At 42.5% G+C, this 25,686-nt stretch overlaps 2 protein-coding genes across 11 annotated transcripts in view; both read right to left on the reverse strand.

Annotated features, from left to right (window-relative positions):
* The window catches only part of PRMT3 (protein arginine methyltransferase 3), a 136,841-nt gene extending 132,808 nt beyond the window's left edge, over window positions 1-4,033 (reverse strand). For 2 of the 8 annotated variants that reach the window (XM_027115184.1, XM_027115185.1), the window contains exons 1-4: window positions 3,906-4,033; window positions 3,544-3,676; window positions 1,816-1,898; window positions 261-310 (exon numbers count right to left, since the gene is read on the reverse strand). In XM_027115184.1, coding sequence (XP_026970985.1) covers window positions 261-310; window positions 1,816-1,898; window positions 3,544-3,676; window positions 3,906-3,933 — 294 coding nt within the window. In that variant the 5' untranslated portion in view covers window positions 3,934-4,033. Of the gene's footprint in view, window positions 1-260; window positions 311-1,815; window positions 1,899-3,543; window positions 3,677-3,905 lie in introns of those variants that run through there. The other 6 variants (XM_027115180.1, XM_027115186.1, XM_027115183.1 and 3 more) reach the window with 6 other exon arrangements.
* Window positions 4,034-6,260: 2,227 nt separating this feature from the next.
* Window positions 6,261-24,377, reverse strand: HTATIP2 (HIV-1 Tat interactive protein 2). 3 transcript variants are annotated; one of them, XR_003434510.1, is made up of 7 exons: window positions 24,241-24,377; window positions 23,715-23,910; window positions 21,813-21,920; window positions 10,378-10,515; window positions 8,232-8,293; window positions 7,273-7,551; window positions 6,261-6,526 (listed from the first exon to the last, which is right to left on the reverse strand). XR_003434510.1 is itself a non-coding variant. In XM_027115189.1 (6 exons), exons 1-6 carry the CDS (start codon window positions 24,345-24,347, stop codon window positions 7,326-7,328), a joined length of 837 nt encoding a protein of 278 aa, XP_026970990.1. In that variant the 5' UTR covers window positions 24,348-24,377; the 3' UTR covers window positions 6,755-7,325. The 3 variants fall into 3 exon arrangements, 2 of the variants coding, with proteins under 2 accessions (XP_026970990.1, XP_026970991.1); XM_027115189.1 differs by lacking the exon at window positions 6,261-6,526 and having other exon boundaries at window positions 6,755-7,551; XM_027115190.1 differs by lacking the exons at window positions 6,261-6,526; window positions 24,241-24,377 and adding an exon at window positions 24,103-24,124 and having other exon boundaries at window positions 6,755-7,551.
* Between the last annotated feature and the right edge of the window lie 1,309 nt (window positions 24,378-25,686).

The following is a 25,686-nucleotide window of genomic DNA, read 5'->3' on the forward strand; positions in this document are numbered from 1 at the left end:
ATTACTTTGCCACATAACATTGATTCATCTCCTACACAAAATTAAAAACCACACTTAAGTATGGTATGTATCCATTTACTTGGTGCTGTATGTTGTGCTAGTTCCTAATGTCCATGATTCCCCCAATATCATGAGTGTCAAATTTAAAACAGTTCCTTATACAGCAGTGCCTCATATTCTTTTAAAAATCGCTGCATTGATAATCGCTGTAGTACTTCTTTAGGTTTTAAACAAAACTGTAGATTAAGCTACCACCTTACCTTAAGTCTAATAAAATTTATTAGTTTAATGTATCCATAAAATTCAAGTCCTAAAAGGGAAAAAAAAAAAATAATTCACCTATTTTAACATAACATGAGTTTTGTTTCATTAACCTGCTCCGAAGATGCTTCTCTGGTTAGACAATAAAATATTTCTGTCCTCTCAAATACTACTTAAAAGTTTTGAATTTTTTATTAAGAACTAGAAACAGTAACTCTGACACTTCAGAATATTTTAATTGAGAAACAGCCAGAAAGGACAAATTTTTAAGTGCTTTTCTTGCATTTCTGAAAAATTGGAAATTAATTTTTAGAATTCTACTCACTTATCAGAACAATACAGATGAGGAAAATTAGGCCCTTGATTTTACCAAGTATTTGGCAGCTAATACGAGAGTTGATACTAAAGTTTCTAAATCCCCAATTTTTATGGTACCTACCAAACTATAATTTTGCCAGGACACAGAGTATACAAAGTATACTAGCTTTTACATTAAGTTAAATGATGCAGATGAAAAAAACAGTGAGGCTTGTTATCTGGTTCTCATCTTTTCAGAAATGAAGCAGCATTTAAAATAAGGGAAAGCAATAGCATACCCAACCAATTATTATTTGTCATGAGAAATACTGTTATGAGAACATACCAGCATATAAAAAAGTTTCATATGCGTAATAGCACACAAAAGCCCCTATTTGGTATTGAAAAAGATATAAAATAATATAAAGTACAGTTTCAATTCAGTTTTAAAATGCACATTAAAAACATGAAAAAAAATGAAACTAAGTCACTTATATCTTACAAAAGTAGTTGCAGTTGAATTTATGATTCATAAACATACTGTATCATATGTTTATCTGAGACCCCAAATCTGCCTAATATTTGGTATTCTTCAGTAATGTCCTTTCTAGTTGTTAGTAAATACAGGGACCAAAAAGCCAATTCTGTATTTAGTTAATATTAGTGGGATACTGTAGCTCTTCTATATTCGTTTAAATTAGAAGGCTTTAATTTTAAGTATGTTTAGATGCAAGTTTCAACAGAATCATCAGCTGAATCTCTGGATTACCACCTTAACTTTAGCACTCGCTTTTTCCACACTCTCTTACCAAACTCCTTATAAAACTCAATCTTGTATGCCTTGAAGTCCATGTTATGCTTTGACCTGATAAGTTGTCTTTTTTCATAATGATCCACCTCCTTTTCCAAAGTCCACCTCTATCCTTTGCTCTCCCTAATTCTAATATCCACGCCCCTTGTCTTCCTAATTCTAAAATGATTAAAATGTAATCACATGCCAAGGATTTTTTGGTTTTTTTTTTTCCTTTTTTGTTGTGAAGGCAATTTAAGCTTAAATACAGTCAATCATATCTAGAAGAATGACTTATTTATCAATCTTTCCTCAAAAGCCATTTGTCAAAAACACGCCATTTTCATAAGTTGTTGTCATGTGTTTCACTATATTGGATTTGTATAGGAAAGAAATGGTCTGGAAAAACATAATGTTTGAATTTAAATTTCTCAACTAAAATTTTCTTTATTCTAAAAATTACTCACCATGTTTATGAACCATGTTATCAATATTAAATTGATGCTCAGACTTACAGTGTGAAAATGTTTCTTCAGCAGATGTAAATAACCTGAAAAACCAAGCAACAGCTTCATGAAATAGTCCCCTAAGAAGTCTAAATATTGACTTCATGTTAGATATAAACTTTTCCCCCTCACTCTGCAGGTTTCCAGTTTTACTTCCAATTAATTAAAAAAAACCAAACACACCTGTAGAGAGGAACCCAGCACTCCTAAAGGGAATTAGTACTTCTGAGTCCCATTTTACACCTAAAACAAACCACCCTTTAAAATGTTGAGCTGAATTTGCCAAATAATAGCACTGAATTTATCATAAGGCTTCTAAGAAAGAGAACTCCCTTTGATAGACTGTGTCTCTTAAGACCTGAAAAATTCACTGCATAAGATTCTTTTCTCCTCTAAGTATCAACTCTGCTTTCAGAGGCTCTGAACTGACACAGCTCAAACTGCTTTTAGAAATAAAGCATAAAATGTAATTTTATAGCTGGTAAATTCCCAAAGTGCCATATTTCAAAAAGTGGTCTTACAGTGCTCCCCAAGGATTTGTATTATAGACACTGTGAGGGTCAAGCTCCTTTATTCTGTGACCTGCAAAACTGAAGGACGTGTAATAAGAACACAGGGCAGAGAGCCTGCATTACCTCTTCTATATGCTTAGCACATATGCAGCAGTTTTCAACAAACGTTTACCGAGAGAGCTTATTTATACAGTATTTACACAGCCTATCACAAAGAAGTACCTCCCTGATGCTCAATAAATATTATTTTTTGACGACTACAGTATATGCAGACATCCCGTACCTACCCACATGAGGCTACACGTGGGAACAATGACGAATCATCAGAAGCTAATATACCACCAATCAGCACCATGCTGAGACTCAGGGGATACTGGTAAAATGTTTATTAAAGTAACACTGGCCAGTGCCAACCAGGCCTCTTTCACACCCACTTGCCCAGGACAGCAGCCAAAGTCAAAGATGAAGAGGCAGAATTTTAAGTGGAAAAAACATGGATTTGGTTATAAGACAAACCACAGCTTTGTGACTTTGAACAAGTTACTGGTTATTGCAGCGTCTTTTTCCCTAAGTGAAAATAGTATCAATTCCTTCCCCTTCAATTGGGGGGGGGGAGCCCCTAACAAAGGTGATTCTTTAAACGGCTCAAATGGAACTATTACACCTGATAAGCTTTCTAACTGTCAAAGAATTATAGAATGGGAGAGCCTGAACGGTTCTAGAAGGTTGAGGGATTAATCGAGTTTAGTGACTCCCAAACTTGTTACTCTTTAGAATCACTTCAGCTAGGGTCTTTGTAGAAACGGATTCCTAGACCCTATCCCTTATTTACAAGGGCTGAGGTGCAGTTTAGCATCTGTGTATTTTTTTCTTAAGTGTCTCAGGTGACAGAGGTGCACAACCAGATGTGGGAACCACAGATCCGGCCCAGAACCCTTTCATTTTACACAAGAGGAAACTGAGGCCCGTCAAAGTGAAGCAGTGTAACCTGGCTTCCAGTTCATGGTTCCTCCCTGGAAACCACTGTGGGTCTTCCGGCTCAACAAACCCTCACTCCAAAGCACGGGCTCCAGACTTCCAGGGCAGCCACTTGGGCTGGACTCCAGAGGAGCAGACCACACAGACCCACGGGGCCCGGCCACCCTAGGGCTGGCGCCTCGCGCTGAGGTGGACGAACCTGTCACAGAACAGGCAGGGGGTCTGCTGCTTGTCGTGGGGGAGATCGGCATCTTCCGCATCCTCCCAGGAGGCCTCGTCACCGCTGTCTGACAGTCCTGGCAGGTCGTCCTCCTCCACAGCGCCCCGGCCGCCTAGCACACGCAAACGGTCAGCTCTGCCTCGGACCCCAGTGCCAGGAGGGCGGACGAGGGGCAGCAAAGCGAGAACGCTCTGGGCCCGGCGGGCCCTCCCCTCCACCTCCACCTCCCTCTTTGCGGGCCCCACCACCCCGGCTCCGCGTCCCGGGCGCAGGGGGAGGGGAGGGGCTTTCACCGGCCCCACGGGGTCGCGGCCTAGGGGCTGAGGGGCCGGGGTACCCACCATCTGCGCCCAACGCTAACGAACACATGGCGGCGGTGCCGCTAGAGCCCGGCGCGCCTGGGGGCGGGGACCAGGCTGGGCAGCGCAGGCGCAACTGCCTCCGAGCCCTCCCCGCCCGAGAACCCGGGAACGAGCGTGAGTGTGAGCGTGAGGGCGAGCGCGGGCACGCGGTGGGGCCGAAGCTCCGGGAACCCTGCGGCGCCTGGAAACAGGAGCGCGTGCGCGCCGGCTCGCGAGCGCTTCCGGCCTCGGGGCCGCGGCGTTCTTCATGTGAGCTGGGGTGGGCGGGGCGAGAGCCCGGGCTCCGCCTCCTGCCGCAGGGTTGATGCAGCGCGCGCCGAGTAAGCGCTGAAACCTGGGCTGGGCGTTGCAGGCTTGGACCTGGCTTTTGTTTTCTCCTCGGGATGCGGCAGACCTTAGCGGGTGGTCCTAAACCGCGGCCCAGAGCCCAGAGGTGGAAGCGGTTCTGCAGTCGGCATCGCGCACCCTGTGCGTCCCTTATTCGAGGGATGAGCGGTTAGTGGTGGGCGACCTGCCCGCTGCGCCCTCTGGTGACGGAGGAGGTCGAACGCAGGAGAGAGGCTGGTACTCCACACTGGTTCCGGGGCTCCCTGGTCCCCGTGGGGTGCGGCTGGGGAGGGAACTGCAGGGGCCAGTGGGTGTACCAGGGGCCACAGAGGAGCCAGAGCCACGAGGGCTGTTTTAAGGAGTTCAGTCTTTAAAGTGTATGTCCCAAGTTCTAGTGCCAGGTGCTAGCACTGGGCTTGGCACAAGTTTATCCGGTTAAATTGACTACCACGCCTACCAGGCTCTGCATAATCCGCCTAACATCTCACCTCAACCCTCCACCTTGGGCCCCATCCTCCAGCCTTTTTTTCGGTGCTAATCATTTTCCCACCTCAAGGTCTTTGCTAAGAATGTTCTACAAAAGGGTACTTTTTGTCTCAGCCAGAAAGTCCTTCCTCAGGTCATCTTTTCTAAAGTAGTTTCCACTGTCATTCCAGCAGCCTCCTGTTAGTTTCTTTCTTATCACCTACCATTTGCTTTTTCCTTTCTTCTTCCCGTCTTTAGTCACAACACTGTTTGAGCATGAGGGTAGGGCCATGTCTCTACCTTCATTTCTCTGGCACATAATATATGGCCTAACTCATAGGTAGGCACTCAATATTAATTTGCTGAATGAGAACGATGCCTTGTATTGTTGCTAAACTCTTCTGAATGCACTCCTTTCCCTTGACTGTAAACCCCTAGAGGACAGAATCCATCAAATATTAGTTTGGAAGCCCCCTTATATTGCAGGCCACTGCCAGAATAGCTGCAGGCTTTGCTGGGTTAGACTTACTATTCACTGATGTAGACCCACTGCCTACGTGCCCAGTGGCACACAGGAGGCATTTCAATAAGCTGAATGAACTTCAAGGTCATTTTTTTTTCCTGCATCCTTCCAACATACTCTCCAGCAAGGCCCATCTTCTCCCCATTTGGAGGGAAAGCTGCTAAATCCCATTAACACCCAATCATTCCATGTTAACAGTAGCGAAGTAACACCCAGTCCAGAGGAGTGACTGGGCCAGAATCTTGTTCCTTGAAGTTTTTGTGTCTCCACAATGCTGGGCTTAGGAGGGAACAGCTCTTTTCTTTACTCCAAAGATAAACACAGACCCTCTCCCATCACCCCACTTCACTACTGAGGTCAGAAAAGAATGTTGAACAACACCTGACAGCAGGTTTGTGGGTAAGGAATTTCAACACACAGAGAATAACTTAAAACTGGCCACTGGGTTTAGCTGCTTTTAGAGCCCACCAGCCTCAGTATATCCTCATGGAGTCCCCGTAATTCGTGCCTCACTTCTTGGAGCCCATGCTTGTTATCACCTAAACAAACAGGCTCTTCAGAGTCCAGCCCCAAAGGAACCCCACCTGGCAGGAGGAAGATGTTCCTTCCATCTCCTTTCTAAAGCCCACATTTCAAGTCCTCACCCCATCCTAAAATATGCCTCTTTCCTAGATGACTGACATTGGGAATGTCCAACCCCTTCTAAAGACAGACAGACAGACAGACAGACAGACAGACACACACACACACACACACACACACACACACACACACACTAAAGGAGTCCACTGAAGCTTGAAATTTATTGCTTTGCTTCCCCCAGCACAGAAGTTAAGACAAACTTCACTACTATCCTTTGTTCCATGATGGAAATTAACAGTGTGTTCCTCTTGACTTTGACCCTTCCTTCTGCCTCTTCCTTTCCTTTTCCATAGTTTTTAAAGTGAAGCACTTTGAGATATACATTTACTGGCTATGTGAACATTTTGTAGTTAATCATTAGAGGGATCCTAGACCAATGAAGAAACCCAAACATTTCTATTTTATTCATCCATGGCATGTACTGATCCAGTAACAATTAACTGGAACTTCCTGGAAATATACAGATACTGGATGCTCTTGCAGAGTAGTTAAAAACAGAAGCTATGGACTCAGGCTCACTTGGGTTAGAATCCTGGCTCTGCCATTTCCTAGCTTCAGGCGTCAGCTTTAAGCCCTTGGGCAAGGCATTTAACCACAGTGAGCCTCGGTTTCCCCACCTAAGATAGGGGGATGATAGTACTGCCTGTAAGAATTATAACGATTGTTTGGAGGGTTAAAGGACAGACATCATGTGTAAAAGCTGGCAATTAGCAAGCACTTGATATATATTAGCTGCTATTCTATAATCCCATTGGCCAAAATACTGCATATTACCACAGATACTTGGGCATTTTCTAACAATCTAAGGGAACCCACAACTTGTCCATTTATTTTAATTCTTCTATTTAATTCTCCCATGAATTATATAAGCTCAGTTATATAATAACTTTTATTATATATTCTAAAGAAATAGTAAGGCACAATGTTCACTTACACAATTAACATGCAGTCAGCACTGGGTAACTCAGAGACACAAATGTCAACAATTTTTGTTCAGGACTCATCTGCATGATACATAAAGTTTTCACTGCTGCTGTGACTCTGCAGACAAGCTTTCAAAGCTGGCCTCCCCACCAGTGGCATCAGAACCATAAGAGAAGCTTAAATAAAACAACAGATTTCTGTCCCCATACCCCCAAAATTCTGATTGAGAAAGTTTGAGGTAGGGCCTATGAACCTCTCATTTCTGTGCCGAATACGAGACACTAGAGCACCAGGGAGCTGCTGGATCTCTATTTTTGAAAGGCTTCCCAGGGTAATGTCTACATATGTACAATCAGGCTCTAAAATGCTGATGCAGAGCACGATCATTTTTTGATTGGATCTGGGCGACTGAGAATAGTGAAACCACAGTTAAAGCACATGTTTTTTTTTAGACCCCGAAATTACCGATTAGGTGATGGGTGTTGAGTTTGACAATAGAAAGCATTTCTCCAGTGTGGTCACGGCTTGAGAGAGCCATCAGCTTTCCCCAGGTCGTGGATGGCCTCGTTATCTAGCAGTTCCTTCTTCTTGTCACTTGGTCTCACAGCGTTGTTCAGCATTGCTCTAACCACAGTCATCACTGGCACAGAGTGACCGCTGGCCCAAGATTCTGGTAAGGAGCCAAAGAACTTCCTAATCAACCATTCACCTGGGCGAGATTCTTGCCTATCACATAATAGAACTCTAAAGAGGAAAAGAAGAGCAGAGGAAGAGATGGTAAATTGCATTCAGACCATACAGGATGTTATGGATTGAACTGTGTCCCCCCAAATTCATGAAGCACTAATCCCCAGTGGGATCATATTTGAAGACACACCTCTAGGGAGGTAATTAAGGTTAAGTTAGGGCATAAGGATGGGACCCTAATCTGATAGGACTGGTGTCCTTACAGAAAAGGAAGAGATATCAGATATTTCTCTCTTTCTCTCCACTCACACAGAAGAAAGACCACAGGAGGACACAGAGAGAAGCAGCAATGAATCAACAAGCCAGAAGAGAGGCCTCACCCGACACTAACCCTGATGGCACTTTGACCTTGGACTTGTAGCCTCCCATTCTGCAGTGTTAGTGTTGTGGCAGCCCAAACACACTAATACAGTGCATAAATGGTTTTATTTGGGCACGAAGAGGATTTTAAAGAAGAAGGCAGCCAAGGCTACCCAGAAAATTTCAGACTATTCTGAACCTGGCACCACCAACCGTCTAGCCTTTCCTTCAAAGCTAAAAGTGGGTTCTTCAGAGAAGCAATCTCCCTCCAGCCAACTCGTTCACATCTTAGAAATTTGTCAGCCTCTTCAAATGAAAAACCAGGCTTCTAGGGAATAACCAACAGTGGTGTACTCTTAGGCAGTAGGAATACTTACCCGGGCCTAAATATGGAGTAACGATCAAATTTTAACTCTTCAACCCTAGCCTCCACTTCTCCCTGTTAACAAAAAAAAACATTTCTAGTATTTAATCAAGACCAACTTGCTGTAATGCTTAAGAGAGAATAACAAGAATAACTTGGGGTTTTGAAGACAATCTACTTCTGCAGGTCTCAATACTAGTTAATATCCTCCCCTAGATTTTTAGATTCCAGAGAGTCTGGGAAGTTAAGGAAGAGATCAGTTAATCCTGATACGTAGTAGAGAGTGAAAAAAGATGCACCGAATGAGTAAATGGCTGCATGGTCAGTCCAGCCTGTCATGTGACCTACTGAAACAGATCCAGAGAATGACATGTTAGGAGTTCAGCCATAAAAGAACTGTCCGTCACTCCAGAATCAGTGCTGCAGGCCAGGGGACCTTAACCTTTTTTGGCTTCCAGGTAGTTTCAGGAGGTCAGAAGAACCATAGACTCCCTTGTATTACTCACTTCCTAACAAAACCCACAACATTTCAAGAGACAGAGCATCTAGATGAGGCTTTAAATTAAATTTGTTGAACAATCCATGAGTTTTCACGACAGGCATCTCTATAAACAGAAATGCCAGAGAAGCTTGGCCACAGGGATGTTTAAAAGGCCTATGAACTAAGCAGCCTGCTCACCGCCGCCTTCTTGGCCTGTTCATACCATTCATTTGGCACTTAACCTACAGCACTGTATAATCTGCAGTAATACATTTTAATCAATATATTTAAAAAATACATTTTAATCAATGTATTAAAAAGCTTTTTTCAATGAATGATTTTTAATACATTCACCACAATCTAAATTTAGAATATTTCATCACCCCAAAAGAAACCCCGTACCAATTAGCACTCACTCCCATCCCCTCCCGCAAACCCTAGCCAACCATTAATCTTTCTGTCTCTAAAGATATGCCTATCCTGGACATTTCCTATAAATTAAGTCATGTAAGTTGTGGCCCTTTGTGACTGGCCTCCCTCATTCAGCATAATGTTTTCAACGTTCACCCATGCTATAATATGTCATTTCTTTTCATAGTTAAATCAATGTTATTTTGTAGGTATATGCCACATTTTTTTCATCCATGCTTCAGCTGATGGACATTTGAGTTGTTTCTACTCTTTGTCTATGATGAATAATGCTTCTATAAACATTCATATGTAAATTTTTATGAGGGTGCGTTTCTTAGTTGGTTTTTTACAAAGATGTGTTTTGTCTCTATTAGCAACATGTGTACAAGAGTACCAGGCTGAAACTGCTATTCTTAGAAAGGTCTGCTTGCCAGGTTGTCCTCTGGCCTGTGTCGGGGAACTCAGATTTTAGGAGTGTTCCCGTCATTAGCTAACTGATAAGGGTACTTTACTATGCCTAAACTATTTGTACAAACAATGTGGTTTATGCTGAACACTTGCTTTCCTTCTGGAAGTCTGTAATTTTTTTACGCTGAGGGTGCCTAGGTGACTGACCCCCATCAAAACCCTGGACTCCTGAGCTCAAGTGAATTTCTCTGGTAGGCAATACTCATTGCTGGAGAAATGAAACACGTGTAACTCCACTGGCAGAAGACCCTTGGAAGTCTGAACCTAGCTTCCTCCAGAGCTCACTCCATGCACTTCTTTTTCCCTGCACTGACTCTGCTTTATATTCTTTCATTGTAATACAACATGGCTGTGAAGATAACTATATGGCAGTCCTGGGAGGCCTTCTAGCGCATTCCCAAACTTGGGGCTGGCTTTGGGGATCCCCCCAAACAAGACTGTAATTCTTGAGGACAAGAACCATACCCAATAATAACATTTAATCTACTCTGGAAAAGTATCACTGTCTCAAAGTCTCTTCTAATGCTAAGATTCTGGGCTGATCCTCAAGACCAGGGCTGCAACATCTCATTTTATGATGACTAGATAATCAACAGAGGGGAAGACACTGGAAATTATCTTTCAAATCACTCCTGTTTACTAAGTACATCTCTGCAAAAAAGCAGTCCGTGTAGTTATAAAAAATGCATAATATAATGCATTTAATGCATTTTGGCATTACTTAGCATTTTGTATTATTTAGTATTGCCAATTAGCCAGGGTCCTCCAAAGTATACAAAAGATAGAAACATGCACAAACCTTGACTTGCAGATATAAAAAACTGCTTGACTTATCAGCTCCCTTAGAGGACAGCAAGTTGAAATGTTTGCACCCTCCAGCTTTTGCCAGCTCTGCAGACTTCAGGACGTAATCTCGATCAACACGAACAAATCCCTCCTAAGGGTGAAAAGGATGTGAGTTATTTCCCAAAAGCTGTGAGTTCATCTTAAAGATTACTTATCAGCTTGGGTGGCAGGTTAAGAGTCCTTGCGGGGGGGGGGGGGGGGGTGGACGAGGATGGGGATCCAAATAAAATGCATCCAAAACAACACGAATGTCAGGCTTAGACCCTGGGAATGGCTCCAATATGATGCTCAGGATAGATGTACCAGCTTTAGTAGCAAGGCCAGACTGCAATGAAAAAACAAGGACAATGACACTGAAACACAGACACCAAGAAAATCTGCAAGGAGCAAAAGGAACAATAATATCAGGCTGAGAAACTGGGGTTTTTCATTGTTGTTTTTTTAATATTTATTTATTTATTAACTTGGCTGCACCAGGTCTTTAGTTGTGACATGCGGGATCTTTTTTGTGGCATGCAGAATATTTAGTTGAGGCATGTGGGATCTTTAGTTGTGGCATGCGGGATGTAGTTCCCTGACCAGGGATCAAACACTGGCCCCCAGCACTGGGAGCACAGAATCTTAACCACTGGACCACCAGGGAAGTCCCTGAGAAACTGTTTTTAGTCTCACATTTCTTTGTTCTTAATCCTTTACAACCTTACCACCCTCTCTCTGTTTTCTCTATTTTTTTGTGTGTCAACTCTAACATAGCAGGGTCTCAAAGGGTGGCAGAGAACACTACCCACGCACTATGAGAACAAAGTCTATCTAATTTCCAATTTTTGTGTATGCTTTACAACATACTTCACACGTTAGTAAGGAGTGCATCTGCAAATTTTTTTTTACTGACAGGTATATAATCAAGAGTGTTTGGAGACCCCTGGTCTAGACTCGGTCCAGTGAGGGTAGCGGTTGGGTCTTTCCTAATTCACATCTCAGCATCAGTACAGGCCCACCCAGCACATGGCAGGTGCTCCAAAAATATTTGAATGAATGAATAAAAGTCCAGCGAAAGCAGAGAAAAGGTAAATCCAATTAGGAAAAAAAAGAACTAAGTGGCAATCAAAGGAAGAGGGGAGAGGATGGTGCAAACAAGAGAATACAGACTGGTTTCCAGGGCCTAAGTGAAGGATACCGGCCTGTACCCAGACTAGGGAATTCCATGTAGTAACAGCTTCTTGGGACCACCACGAAGTCTGGCATCCTCAAACTTGGTACAGCTGAAGAGCAGTCTAAAGTCTACTGAAGCTGAACTTCATGGGTACCCACAATTATATAATGAGGTTTCATATAATGAGGATTCCAAATCTGAAGACTGGATTACTGCCCCAGTGATTTTTTTTAAATTAAAAATCTGCCCTCTGGTAGTTACTGACCCTAAATGTTATATTTTGTATGGAGATATGTATCTTTCATAAGATAGATAGAAGGCACCTTAGGAAACATCACGCCTAACCCCCTCACTGTGGAGATGTGACAACAAGGTCCAGCGATCCAGGAACTACCGGCTAATGAGTGAGATAGCTGAGAGCAGAGCGCAAATTCCTGACTCTCTGAGCCGTGCTCCCCACGGTACTCACGTTCCTTCTTACCTCACACCATTACCAGCTAATAACAGAACTAATTCATAACTGTGGTAGGCAGAATAATGGCCCCTCAAAGATGTCCATGCCCTAATCCCCATACCTGTGAACGTGTTGGAGGCTACGTGGCCAAGGGGAATTAAGGTTGCAGGTGGAATTAAGGCTGCTAATCAGCTGACTTTGAAAAAGGTTATTCTGTAGTATCCAACTGGGCCCAATGTAATCACAAGAGTCCCTAGAGTGGAAAAGGGAAGCAGAAAAGGAGGCTGGCGTTAGGCAACGTGAGTAGCACTTGATCCCCCATTGCTGGCCTTAAAGATGGAGGAAGGGACCATGAACCAAGATATGCAGGTGGTCTTTAGAAGCCAGAAAAGGTAAAGAAAATGGATTCTCCCCTAGAGCCTACAGAGGGAAATCAGCCCTGTCAACACCTTGATTTTATCTCAGCAAAGTCCACATTGGACTGCTAACCTATAAAACTGTAAGATGATAAACTTATGTTGTTTTAAGCCACTAAATTTGAGGCAATTTGTTACAGCAGCAATAGGAAACTAATACAGAATTCAATTCTAAAACAAGGGGCCCAAGCAAACTTCTCAAACTTTGTATTGAAGTAGATCATAAAAGTAAATATATTCTAAGCATAGAGCTGGCTATATAAGCTGTTCATAAACTAATAAATATCTTCTGCAACCAGCTCCCAGATCCAGAAATAGAGCACCACCGTTACCCCAAAAGCCTGTCTCATCCTCTCTTCTTATCACTTATGGAGCATTTTTAACGATGTCCACGACCTGCAGGGTACTGTTGTTCCTCTTTCTTTTTTTTTAGGTAATATAAACTTAACTCTTAGCCGGGAATCATCCCCATCTGCTTCTGTGTTGTAGACTTTGACATTCCATCCTAATAACGGACTCAGCAACCTGTCCTACACACTGATTGAAACTCATGTTGTTGCTTTCTTAAATCAGTGTGCAGCAAACCAGTTTTAATACTCAGCACATCCTGGGAGTGGGCTGTGATTGATCTCCTCAGAGCCATTCTCTGGATTGAGATTTTTACATGTGCTCAAAATGTGCCAAGAAAAACAACCCAAAACGACTTAAAAAAATTCGAAAACACTCTATTTGTCTTCCACATCTATTTTCTTCCCCTCACTCCAATTCACCAGAACTCTGATTTTGATAACAGGTTCATTATTCCCAATGAAATTACATCGTTGACTAGTGAAATAAATTCCTTTCTGTTGCTGCTGCTGGTTTAAAACTATTTCTTGGAAGGATTATTAGAGTTGTCTCTGTTAAAATGTTTCTTCTTTCATCGGTGTCTTTAAAAATACGGGAAAGCTTCAGCCAATCACAAGGCTCTAGACCGACGCTGTCCCTCTCACTTAATCCAGGGCCAGTAAAGGGATAATTTGATTAAACTGAGACCCCAATTTATCTGGCTTTAGTTCTGGATCAACCACTCCTTAATAGAGTCCTGCAGTCTCCAATTGTTTGATGAAAATTAAAGTGACATAAATACCATGGGACTTTTACAATCTGATTAGTCAGCTAAGGCACATCAATACCACCCCAGCCATCAGCCTCTGGCGTCCCTCCTTTCACCCGCCTGGCAAAGGACTGACAACGGCTCCGGGCAGGACGAGCACCCACGCTGCTGCAGAGACCCTCACACTTAGCCCATCATCCCTGCTCAATGGGTCCTGTCGACAAGGTGTCCATACCTTTCTTCACTGCTGTTCTCTGGACAAAGCTCAATACTGTTTTATTAGCAATCAATGGCTGTTAATCCAAAACGATTTCACAAATCCTCTGAGCCCTCAAGCTGATTATAAATACGCATCATTCCAAGCCCACGAACTTTGAATTTCACTTCCCCCACCCTGATGCGTGGCCTTTTAACTGGTGAATGAAACTCAAAAGCAAAGGGGTCAATGGCTTTCAAGGACTCAGAAGCCAAACTTAAACGTGGATCCCGGACACTTACTCAGAGATACCGACACACACTGATTTTCTCTGGAGGAAGACTCCCTTTGTAGATAGAAAGGAGCTATCTTTAAGATATTATTAAACCCTTTCTTGTTCTCTAGCAGCTCAAATAAAAGAATAGAAAAACAAACTAAAGCAAGCTACTCCATATCCCAGAAACACAGTTTTCAGAAAAACCATATTTAGTTTCCCCAACCATATGGCAGAAAAAAAGATGTCTCTTCTGAGAGCATTAAGTCCATTATGTCTTTGTGTCTTTATGATTCCACAGTTGGTGTGTTTTACTCTAAGACAGGAATCAGAGTTCTTCTAGAAAAAGGAAATGATTAAATAAATTCCCACTATAAATTTCCTTTCCCAGCACCTGCTCGAAAAAATAAACACAATATACTGATATGACACAGCAGAGATGTCTTCATGGGCTCTACATGGGCTCTAGGTAGACAAATTCTCTAATTACTCTTTATTTTAAGTCTTATGAAAATCCAAAGCTCTACATGGGCTCTAGGTAGACAAATTCTCTAATTACTCTTTATTTTAAGTCTTATGAAAATCCAAAGCTACTAAGTATTCCTTCTAATATTCTTTACCAATGCCTGCAAACTGGGAACACTGTGGCTTAAGAACACCTCATCCTGATAAGGTATTTCAGCATTGACAAGCAAGCAGGCAGGAATGAGTCAAGGTCAACAAGACCCTTTTCCAAGAAGGGAGGATTTCATTCTGCAAAGGGTCCCACTTGGCCATATTTCTGCTTCAGATTCCTTCTCCTTCACTCCCTTTTCAATTCAACCCTATAAATTAGACTAGAAAACAGAGACACTGACAAACAACAAATGGTATGACTTGAGACCCCATTTATTTGTGTCCTGGAGGGCACGTCTATATTTGATGTACAGAGGGGGAACCAAGATCTTGGTTAGAGAAAGAGCTCTGGATAGAAGAATAAAACCTTATAGATACAGAGGATTCCTGAGTCAATCTCTATGTTATCACACATTTTTTCCCATTTGGGGCATTCCTTTCTTTCTGTTTTGAAAGTCAGCGAGTTCTGTAGGCCAAAGGGGCTTCGGTGGTCACCACCCTCTCAGTACAGACAAGGAGACAGGGGCCCACAGAAGCTAACCAGCATACCCAAGGTCCCACAGCCATTTGGTACCCAAGCAGAGGCTATGATCTGGGTCTCACGAAACGTCTGGGACCTCACCACTTCACAAGCCCCCTCCCAGACATCAAATAAAATAGTATAGGTGACAACAGGGGTTGGCAAGCTTTCCCTATAAACGGTGAGATAGTAAATATTTTCAAATTTGCAGGCCTCTATTGCAATTACACAGCTCTGCCATCATTGTGCAAATGTAGCCACTAATAATATATAAAGTAATGAGAATGTTCCAATAAAACTTTATTTATGGATACTGAAATGTGAATTTCTTATATTCTCATGTGTCATGACACATTAGTCCTCTTTGAAAATTTTTAACCATTTAAAAATATAAAAACATTCTTATTACCACTGATGAATATAGATGCAAAATCCTCAACAAAATACTAGCCAACAGAATCCAACAACACAATGAAAGGATCATATACCATGATCAAGTGGGATTTATCCCAGAGATGCAAGGATTCTACAATATACGCAAATCAATCAGTGTGATACACCATATTAACAAACTGAAGAATAAAAACCATATGATCATCTCAATAGATGCAAAAAAAGCTTTTGACAAAATTCAACACCCATTTATGATAAAAACTCTCCAGAAAGTGGGCACAGAGGGAACCTACCTCAACATAATAAAAGCCATATACGACAAATCCACAGCAAACATCATTCTCAATGGTGAAAAACTGAAAGCACTTCCTCTAAAATCAGGAACAAGACAAGGATGTCCACTCTCGCCACTATTATTCAACATAGTTTTGGAAGTCCTAGCCACAGCAATCAGAGAAGAAAAAGAAATAAAAGGAATACAAACTGGAAAAGAAGAAGTAAAACTGTCACTGTTTGCAGATGACATGATATATACATAGAGAATCCAAAAGATGCCACCAGAAAACTACTAGAGCTAATCAATGAATTTGGTAGAGTAGCAGGATACAAAATTAATGCACAGAAATCTCTTGCATTCCTATACACTAACAACGAAAGATCAGAAAGAGAAATTAAGGAAACAATCCCGTTAACCATTGCAACAAAAAGAATAAAATACCTAGGAATAAACCTACCTAAGGAGGTAAAAGACCTGTATGCAAAAAACTATAAGACACTGATGAAAGAAATCAAAGATGACACAAACAGATGGAGAAATATACCATGTTCTTGGATTGGAAGAATCAATACTGTGAAAATGACTATACTACCCAAAACAATCGACAGATTCAATGCAATCCCCATCAAATTACCAGTGGCATTTTTTACAGAACTAGAACAAAAAATCTTAAAATTTGTATCAAGACACAAAAAACCCCAAATAGCCAAAGCAGTCTTGAGAAAGAAAAATGGAGCTGTAGGAATCAGACTCCCTGACTTCAGACTATACTACAAAGCTACAGTAATCAAGAGAGTATGGTACTGGAACAAAACAGAAATATGGATCAATGGAACAGTATAGAAAGCCCAGAGATAAACCCACGCACCCATGCTAATCTATGACAAAGGAGGCAAGGATACACAATGGAGAAAAGACAGTCTCTTCAATAAGTGGTGCTGGGAAAACTGGACAGCTACATGTAAAAGAATGAAATTAGAACACTCCCTAACACCATACACAAAAATAAACTCAAAATGGATTAGAGACCTAAATGTAAGACTGGACACTATAAAACTCTTAGAGAAAAACATAGGAAGAACACTCTTTGACATAAATCACAGCAAGATCTTTTTTGATTCACCTCCTAGAGTAATGGAAATAAAAACAAAAATAAACAAATGGGACCTAACGAAACTTAAAAGATTTTGCAAAGCAAAGGAAACTACAAACAAGTTGAAAAGACAACCCTCAGAATGGGAGAAAATATTTGCAAACGAATCAACGGACAAAGGATTAAACTCCAAAATATATAAACAGCTCATGTAGCTCAACATCAAAAAAACAAACCACCCAATCAAAAAATGGGCAGAAGAGCTAAATAGACGTTTCTCCAAAGAAGACATACAGATGGCCAAGAAGCACATGAAAAGCTGCTCAACATCACTAATTATTAGAGAAATGCAAATCAAAACTACAATGAGGTATCAGCTCACACCAGTTAGAATGGGCATCATCAGAAAATCTACAAACAACAAATGCTGGAGAGGGTGTGGAGAAAAGGGAACACTCTTGCACTGCTGGTGGGAATGTGAATTGGTACAGCCACTATGGAGAACAGTATGGAGGTTCCTTAAAAAACTAAAACTAGAACTCCCATATGACCCAGCAATCCCACTACTGGGCATATACCCTGAGAAAACCGTAATTCAAAAAGAGTCATGTACCACAATGTTCACTGCAGCTCTATTTACAATAGCCAGGACATGGAAGCAACCTAAGTGTCCACCAACAGATGAATGGATAAAGAAGATGTGGCACATACATACAATGGAATATTACTCAGCCATAAAAAGAAACGAAATTGAGTTATTTGTAGTGAGGTGGATGGACCTAAAGTCTGTCCTACAGAGTGAAGTAAGTCAGAAAGAGAAAAACAAATACTGTATGCTAACATATATATATGGAATCTTAAAATAAATAAATAAATAAATAAGTTCTGAAGAACCTAGGGGCAGGACAGGAATGAAGGCACAGACGTAGAGAATGGACTTGAGGACACGGGGAGGGGGAAGGGTAAGATGGGACGAAGTGAGAGAGTGGCATGGACATATATACACTACGAAATGTAAAACAGATAGCTAGTGGGAAGCAGCCACATAGCACAGGGAGATCAGCTCAGTGCTTTGTGACCACCTAGAGGGGTGGGATAGGGAGGGTGGGAGGGAGGAGATATGGGGATATATGTGTATGTATAGCTGATTCACTTTGTTATAAATCAGAAACTAACACACCATTGTAGAGCAATTATACTCCAATAAAGATGTTAAAAATAAAAACTTTAAAGTGGAAAAAAAAAAAAGACACATGCACCCCAATGTTCACTGCAGTACTATTTACAATAGCCAGGATATGGAAGCAACCTAAATGCCATTGACAGACAAATGGATAAAGAAGATGTGGTACATAAATACAATGGAATATTACTCAGCCATAAAAAGGAAAGAAATTGGGTTATTTGTAGAGACATGGATGGATCTAGAGACTGTCATACAGAGTGAAGTAAGTCAGAAAGAGAAAAACAAATATTGTATATTAACGCATACATGTGGAACCTAGAAAAATGGTACAGATGAACCTTTTTGCAGGGCAGAAATAGAGACACAGATGTAGAGAACAAACGTATGGACACCAAGGGGGGAAAGTGTGTGGGGTGGTGGTGGTGGGATGGATTGGGAAATTGGGATTGATGTATATACACTAATATGTCTAAAATAGATAACTAATAAGAACCTGCTGCATAAAAAAATAAATAAAATTCAAAAGAAAAAGAACTTTAAAAAAATAAATAAATAAAAAATTAAAATACAAAAACATTCTTAGCTCAGGGGCTGTTCAAAAACAGGCAGGCTGTATTTGGCCCACAGTCTATAGTTTACAAGCCCCTGGATTAGAAGAGTGTATCATTTGAATCAGAGGCTACGAGACTTTAATGATGCCTAATAAGTGTGACAATGGCTGCATTCATCACATTAATGGCATCGTCCACTCAACAGACTACAAGAGCCTGGACTTCTGGAGCCTGTGCCTACCAGGTGAGGAGACAAATGAAAAGGTGAAACTAAATCACACCCCCTCAAACTCACTAACCAAATCCTTCTCTTAATAAGGGGAAAGCACCATTCTCTGGCCCCTGTGAGGTTTTGCTCTTCACTTATGGCCAATGTAGATCTGGTTTTCAAAGGGTATTTCAACCTTCACTAGCACATAAGTTACTTACCAAAGCAAGGTGAAGGCTATCTGGGACAACAGTACCTGGAAACCCAGGAGGCGAAGAGGACTAATACTGTCTAATGCATCCAGAAAGCAGGTCCAACAAGAAGAAAAGGTTGGCTGCATCAGAATCCCCCAGGAAGCATGTTAAAAATAGGCTTCCAACCTTAGAGATTCTGATCCAGTAGATCTGGATTAGGGCCAAGTCACAGTCACTGCATTCATTAGACAACTATGGCTTGTGAATGTGAAAAGAAAGAAGATTAGCATCTAACCAGCTACTGCTAAAGAAAATGGTTTTCCAAACAGCTGAAGAAAGCTAACAGACCTATCCCTAGCACCTGTGTCAAAAGAAACCTGGGTAGACTGAATTTTATGGGTTGCAATGTTACCCCCTCAAAATTCCTGTGTTGAAGTCCTAACCTCCAGTACCTCAGAATGTGTCCTTATTTTCAGATGTAATTAGTTAAGATGAGGTCATTCCAAGTAGGGTGGTTCTTAATCCAGTTTGACTAGTGTTGTTATATTAAGGAGAAATTTGGACATAGCCACAGGCACGTAGGAAAAACACCATGTGAAGAGACACAGAGAGAAGGCAGCCATCTACAAGTCAAGGAGAGAAGCCTGGAAAAGATCCTTCCCTCTCAGCCCTCAGAAAGAACCACCTCCACCTCAGACTTCTAGCCTTGGGAACTGTGAGACAGAAAACGTCTGTTGTTTTAAGCCACCTTGATTATGCTTTTTTGTTATAACATCCATCCCCAGCAAATTAAACTGAAGGTCATAGGGAAATAAGCAGGCTACTCATAGGATTTCAACACTGAGACAGAAACCCTGAATTTCTTGAAGTTGCTAAAGTAAAATGCGGGCTGCTCCAGTTACAAAACAGCTACAGAATGACACTAGGCTTGCCACCAGCTTTGCAATACCCATCTGATGCTCCCTTTTTTTTACAGAGAATGCTGCTGACCAGAATACCAGGTGGAGTGAGCTTGGAAATCCACACACCCTCCCCCCGCTCAAACAACTATTATTACCTAGCCGCTTGTGAATTGTCACCTCTTTTGAACTGCCTTAAGTTATCACAACCTCAAAACTTCATACTGCATCCAATCTAAATCACCTTCAAATTAAAAAAAAAAAAAAAAAAGACTTTCTGGAGGAAATGTCAGCTTATTTTCTGTCACTATCCTCTTAAACCATTTAAGCTCTAACTTATTTCTGAGATTATACTTGGTTTACCAGTCTTTTCTCTTGCTTACTCGTTAATTACTTTTATCTTTCCAAACTGATTTTGGAGAACAAAAGGTATTTAGTTTCCGGGGTGGAGAACCAACTCCATCTAAAAAAATATTCTGGATAGGGAAGACATCCAACTCCTCTGATTAAAATTGCATTAGGTGATTTGGATGCAACAAAGCAATTTAGACTTTCCCCTGGAGCGCCCTATAATGAGATTTGCCTTATGTCATGAAAATCAACTGCTCTATGCCTAATGCAGTAGTGTTCTTATTTTGCTGAGTCACCACCAAAGTCAGGTTGGCACTTGAGACAATGTAACCTGCAGTGTACTAGAACAAAAGTTTTTCAATGCTGTCAGAGGGCACATGCCTTGTGACTGTCCCTGGGACAGAAAAGACTGCAGGAGCTGATCAGCAGGAAAATGACCCTTCCTAGGAGAGATAATGTGCCAATTCCCGGGAGAGTCAACTTCTCGATAATCCACACTTCCCAGCACAGAGCTCAAAACTCAGATGTGTTCCCATGGGCGCATGGTAGAACTACAGAAGATTTGGAAATTTGTCCCTACTGAAAGTATAAATAGAATTACTCTTTAGATCACCAGAAAGCCCAGAGAAATACATCTGAGCCTAACTCCTTGGTTGGTATAAACCAATAGTTCTGTGCTCTCCAAATGATTCTGATGCATGGGCCTGTTTATAAACCTATGGTAAGCCCCCATGGCAGCATCATGGTTCTGCATGTTTAAAAGACATGTTTAACTCCAGCAAGTAAATTTTGTCAAAGGGATAAACTATAGTCAAGGTATAAATTAAATAAGATGTAGGTATTAACACTTGCCCAGGATCTACATAGTAAGCTATGATTTCTAACTATGTAGTAAAATTTGACTTCTATACAGAGGCCGAAGCAATTTAGAACATCATTAAAAAAAGAATAAAATGTGTGTTAGGACAGTTCTGCGTCAGTTAAGGCTGAATCACCATTGGGGTTGAATCATCGCTGGAGGCTGAGTCATCACCGGAGGCTAGCTGAATCGTGCCTCTGTTCTGATGTTCTAGCCCAGAAGTTTAAAGCTTGGCATGAAAACAGGTTGAAGCAAATCACTCAAGTGAGAGAGAATGCTTTAAGTTTAAGACATTTATAAAGAAACCAAAATAACTTACTGCTAAGAGCATGAGCCAGTTACTTTTACTCAGACATAATGGTTTGCGTAAGTCAGGGCAAGTAGTGACCACGATATCTGCAAAAGGCAAGACCATGTAAATATTTATGACATCTCCAGCACACAGGCCTGAACTCAAGGATTATGCTGAAGGAAAGATGAACTTATAACTACTATTCAAAGTATAGCAAAGGCTAGGGCAGTATATGGAATCTTAAATGATAAGAGCTAATTTACACTTAAGCACAGCAAATATAAAGCAAAAGAGGGAGCAAAAATGGAATCTTCGACATTACTGACCAGACAAAGGGGAAAAGGGTAGATTCCTTCCTTACCGCCCCAGCTTTCTTTCTGGTGGTACCTAGGCAACAGAATCCAACATCATGACCTTGAAAGGCAGAAGCGTAGTCATCCAATTTCTCAAAGTCCACTACTTCTTGATTCTAGACAACAAAGACATAGTTGGATATGACTTGATGTTATTAAAACAAAAAAACAGACAAAAATACCCCCTCTAGATTTAAAGAATGACAGAACATTACTAAAGAGTCCACCCACTTAACATCAAATTTTGCAAGCTCATTTTCTCCCACCAAAAAGCAATTAATCTGAATTCAAAAATCAACAATGTAAAAAAAAAAAATCAACAATGTACTTATACGTCCACAGTACACACAATTGGACTAGGTGTGATCTAGATCTCTAAAGTCAGGTTCAATTATAATTTTCTCTCTGGAAAAATAAAAGACCTGTCTGTATACTACCAGGAGAAATACCAATGAGGTATAATGTTGGGGAAGGAAATGGTGTTTGGAGTCTCAAAACCTAGGCTTGAGTCTTGGGTCTGATACTTACTAGGCATGTTAATAATCTTGGCCAAGTTACTTATATGTCTCAGTTTCTTCAGCAGTAAAATGTGAATGCTAATCTTTCCCTCAGTCTACACCACGACCCACCTGCATTAGAATCAGTCAGCAGGTGCTTGACAAAAAGGCATATTCCTAGGTCTCACACCAATACTCCTGAATCAGAAACTGCACTTTTAATAAGCACCCTCGGTAGTTCTCATGCCCATGGAAATTTAAGAACCTCCATCTAACCTCTTAAGTTTGTTGTGAAGCTTAAAAAAGAAAAGTTTGGGAAGTTCCCATCATTCAGGACTTTAAATAGAACGTTGCTTTCCCTCTCTACTACTGACCCTTTCAAAAGCATTTTCCTGGCACCATACACAATGCTGAAGAAACGTATGTTTACAAAAAGTGCCTGACCAAAAGAGGCACCACCAAAACTCAACTGTCAAAGCACAGAACTCGATTTCAGTTTCTAACGACCAGAGGTGTCTGACATGCCCCCATGAAGCCAGACGATGAAGATCACGTATTACCTGCCTAAGTCTGAACAAAGATGTCCATTTTAACAGAAAAGTCCTGAGGGACCAAAGACATATGCAAAATGACCTGATCATGGACCTGCAGGGGTCATGAACATTTATTTGTGAGACCGTTTGTTATTTGGAATGTTCTACCTGTGGGTCCAGGTTGTGGGGGGGGGGGGGCGGTCTCAGAATTTCACTGTAGTTTAATTTACTGCAGTTCACAAATAACTCCATTTGCAAGGGGAAAGGAATCTCCACCAAGCTCAGGTTTCAAATATTTAGGGGATTAACACCAGACTGAAGTCTGGTCTATCAGTGGGTTAAACACGAAAAGTGTAAGTGACAGGAAAGGGATTATTCCACTTACACACACAAGCCTGCAGCCCTGAGATAGGGCAAATTCTTGTAGGTGAATAACCCCACCTCTCAGTGCCATAGACCTTGCCCCCTCTGCAAAGCTATTTCTGATTCGCTAACTTCAGTGTGTAGTGGACAGGTAGACAAAACAAGCAATGGGGTTGAGAAAATTACCCAAGGTCACAGGGCTTTTTTTCTAGAAGCCAGCTTAAAGGACCCTGGAAGCATGGCTCTTCTCTGTCTCCCTAGACCCCCTTACACTTAGGCCCCATTTTATGGGGGCAAAGGCTGAGAGAAGGGCTTTGTCCAAGGCCTGGCAGTGAGGGGGAGGCCCACCTGGACCTACAATCCAGCTTCCAGTAAGGCCTCTCACAGACCAATCGTGGTCACGCTCTGAACACCTCCTGCCGCCATTGCAGGGCAATGTTCAGCCTTGCAGCATAAAATATGCTCACTCTGAAGAACCACTGCGGGTACATTTTTGAGTCCCAGCTCAAATACCCACCACGTTTTTATACGCTTCCTCGTCGAAGGTGAGCTTCCTCCGGCCAATCAGCGTGACTTTGGAAAACAGGCCCTGCTCCAGGATTTCTTTCAAGAGCACTCTGCCGGTTTCCCCGCTGGCACCCAAAATAAAGACGGATTTATTCTGCATCCTGAAGTCTTCCCGAAGCCTCGGTAGCGCTTCTGTCTCGGCCATGCTACAGAAATAACATTAACAGGTGCTGGTCTCGGGATATTTAAAGGGACAGCCGTGCTTACCCTGGGAACAAAGGTTATTTGTTCTGGAGGAAGATACGGTTATTCTCTGCAGTCTGGGCGCGAGGGCAAGTGCAGAGTCACCCTCAGGGCGGGGCGCCGTATTGGTTACCCGCTTCTGAGCCAACCCACACCTTGGAAGGGGCTGGAACAGGGAATGCGCCCGGGTACCAGGAGGCCTCGTTCCCCCACGGTGTCCCCGACTCCGGCCCCTCCTGCCTTCGCCCGCAGGGGCGCGGAGCTCAGCTTGGTCCCCCACGCGGAGGGTTTACCTGGAGCCGGCCCCCGGCCCCGCGTCCTCAGGCTGCAGCAGGAGCAGCGCGACTACCAGCGCCGCCGCCGCCGCCAACGCAGCGCTCAGGGCTGCGGGCCGGGACATCCGGCCATCCCTCCGCCCAGGCGCTTTCCTCCCCTCGCCCGACTCTGCGGGGCCCCTCCCCGGTCCGCGCCTATCCGACTTCATCTTCCGGGTGACTTTGCTCTATCGCTGCTCACCCCGCCCACAGGGGCGGGATGTGGAGGGGTGGCCCGCCCGTGGACCAGAGGGTGCCTGGGCGCCGGCGTGGGGGGCCCAGAGCACGTGCGCAGCACCAGGCTAGGTAGGAAGATGGGAGACCACCTCCTAAATATCGGGAATCTCGGGAACCTTCTCCCTGGCGTTCTTCCTCACCACCTGGGCTGTTCTCGCCCTCATCCAAGGCCTCAGCCAATAGACTTGATCTTCGTTGATCCCTTTCTAAAACCTGTAATGTCAACTGTGTGTTGGACATCTTCATCTTGAATTCACCACATCAAAACGTAACCCTTCCCTTCTAACCACCCCAAACAGCAATAAAAAGTCTACTCCTTGCCTCTCTTCAGTGTCACTGTCCCTATTCGTCCGCACAATCTTCATTCACCCCTTCTCTCTCAAGTCAGAAATTCGGACTGTCACCTTTGACTCCTTTCTCCGCCTTACCACATTCTAGATTAATCACCAAGGCCTACTATCTTCTCTGCCTTTCAAATATTCTCTCATGTAATTCAAGTTCTCTCTGTATCTCACCAGTACAACTGGTTTCCCCACTCAGGTTCCAGATGGTTGAGCCAGGGCGACCTTCCACACCTGATCTCCTGTTCACTCTCCAGGGCCAGGATCGTGGTTTAGAACATAACTATCTACACTGGGCCTATCCTGGATCCTGAAAGTCCTGGACAGGAGTTAGGATCACACGCCAGAATCTGAACAACACAGATAGTGTTGTGGACAGTGGTCATTTTTGGCTGCCCAGCGTTCAAACATATCATTATAGGGAATTCCAAAATAAGTGGGAGACAGGGCCCTACCTGCCACTCTAGAAGTCAAGTGAAATATGTTCCCCCTCCCAACTCCTAGAAAATTATTATATGTAGGTGAGATCTAGACTCAGCCAATCAGACACTCTCATCCAGGTTTTTTTACTTTGTGGGGAGTAATAAAAAGACGCAGTGGAAAACTGAGATAGAGTTTGGTTGGGTGGAGCAAAGATACAGGATAATGGCATCGTGGGATCTGCCAGTGATCTGATTATCTGATTGTTTCTGTTTTGCTTCCTTTAATTCCTGCCTGTTTTCAAAGCCTGTTTGTTATACTTCCTGTTATTCCTGCAATAATTTCATTTTCTGCTTAAGCTACTTTCTGTTGCTTGCAGTCTAAAACCTTGACTGATACAGAGCAGAGTGGTTTGTTCCACATTGGC

The sequence above is a fragment of the Aethalodelphis obliquidens genome, unplaced genomic scaffold (assembly GCF_003676395.1).
Source record: "Aethalodelphis obliquidens isolate GAN/ISIS:26980383/991018 unplaced genomic scaffold, ASM367639v1 scaffold14, whole genome shotgun sequence".
Taxonomy (NCBI): Eukaryota; Metazoa; Chordata; class Mammalia; order Artiodactyla; family Delphinidae; genus Aethalodelphis; species Aethalodelphis obliquidens.

What these genes read in the sequence shown, in the direction of transcription:
- HTATIP2 (XM_027115189.1), bottom strand. Translation starts at nt 24,347, where the DNA reads ATGTCCCGGCCCGCAGCCCTGAGCGCTGCGTTGGCGGCGGCGGCGGCG. An exon ending in AGGAAGCGTATAAAAACGTG is followed by an intron (nt 21,921 to 23,714) that starts GTGGGTATTTGA and finishes TTTGTTGTCTAG; the next exon opens with AATCAAGAAGTAGTGGACTT. An exon ending in CCAGAAAGAAAGCTGGGGCG is followed by an intron (nt 10,516 to 21,812) that starts GTAAGGAAGGAA and finishes TTTCACCCTTAG; the next exon opens with GAGGGATTTGTTCGTGTTGA.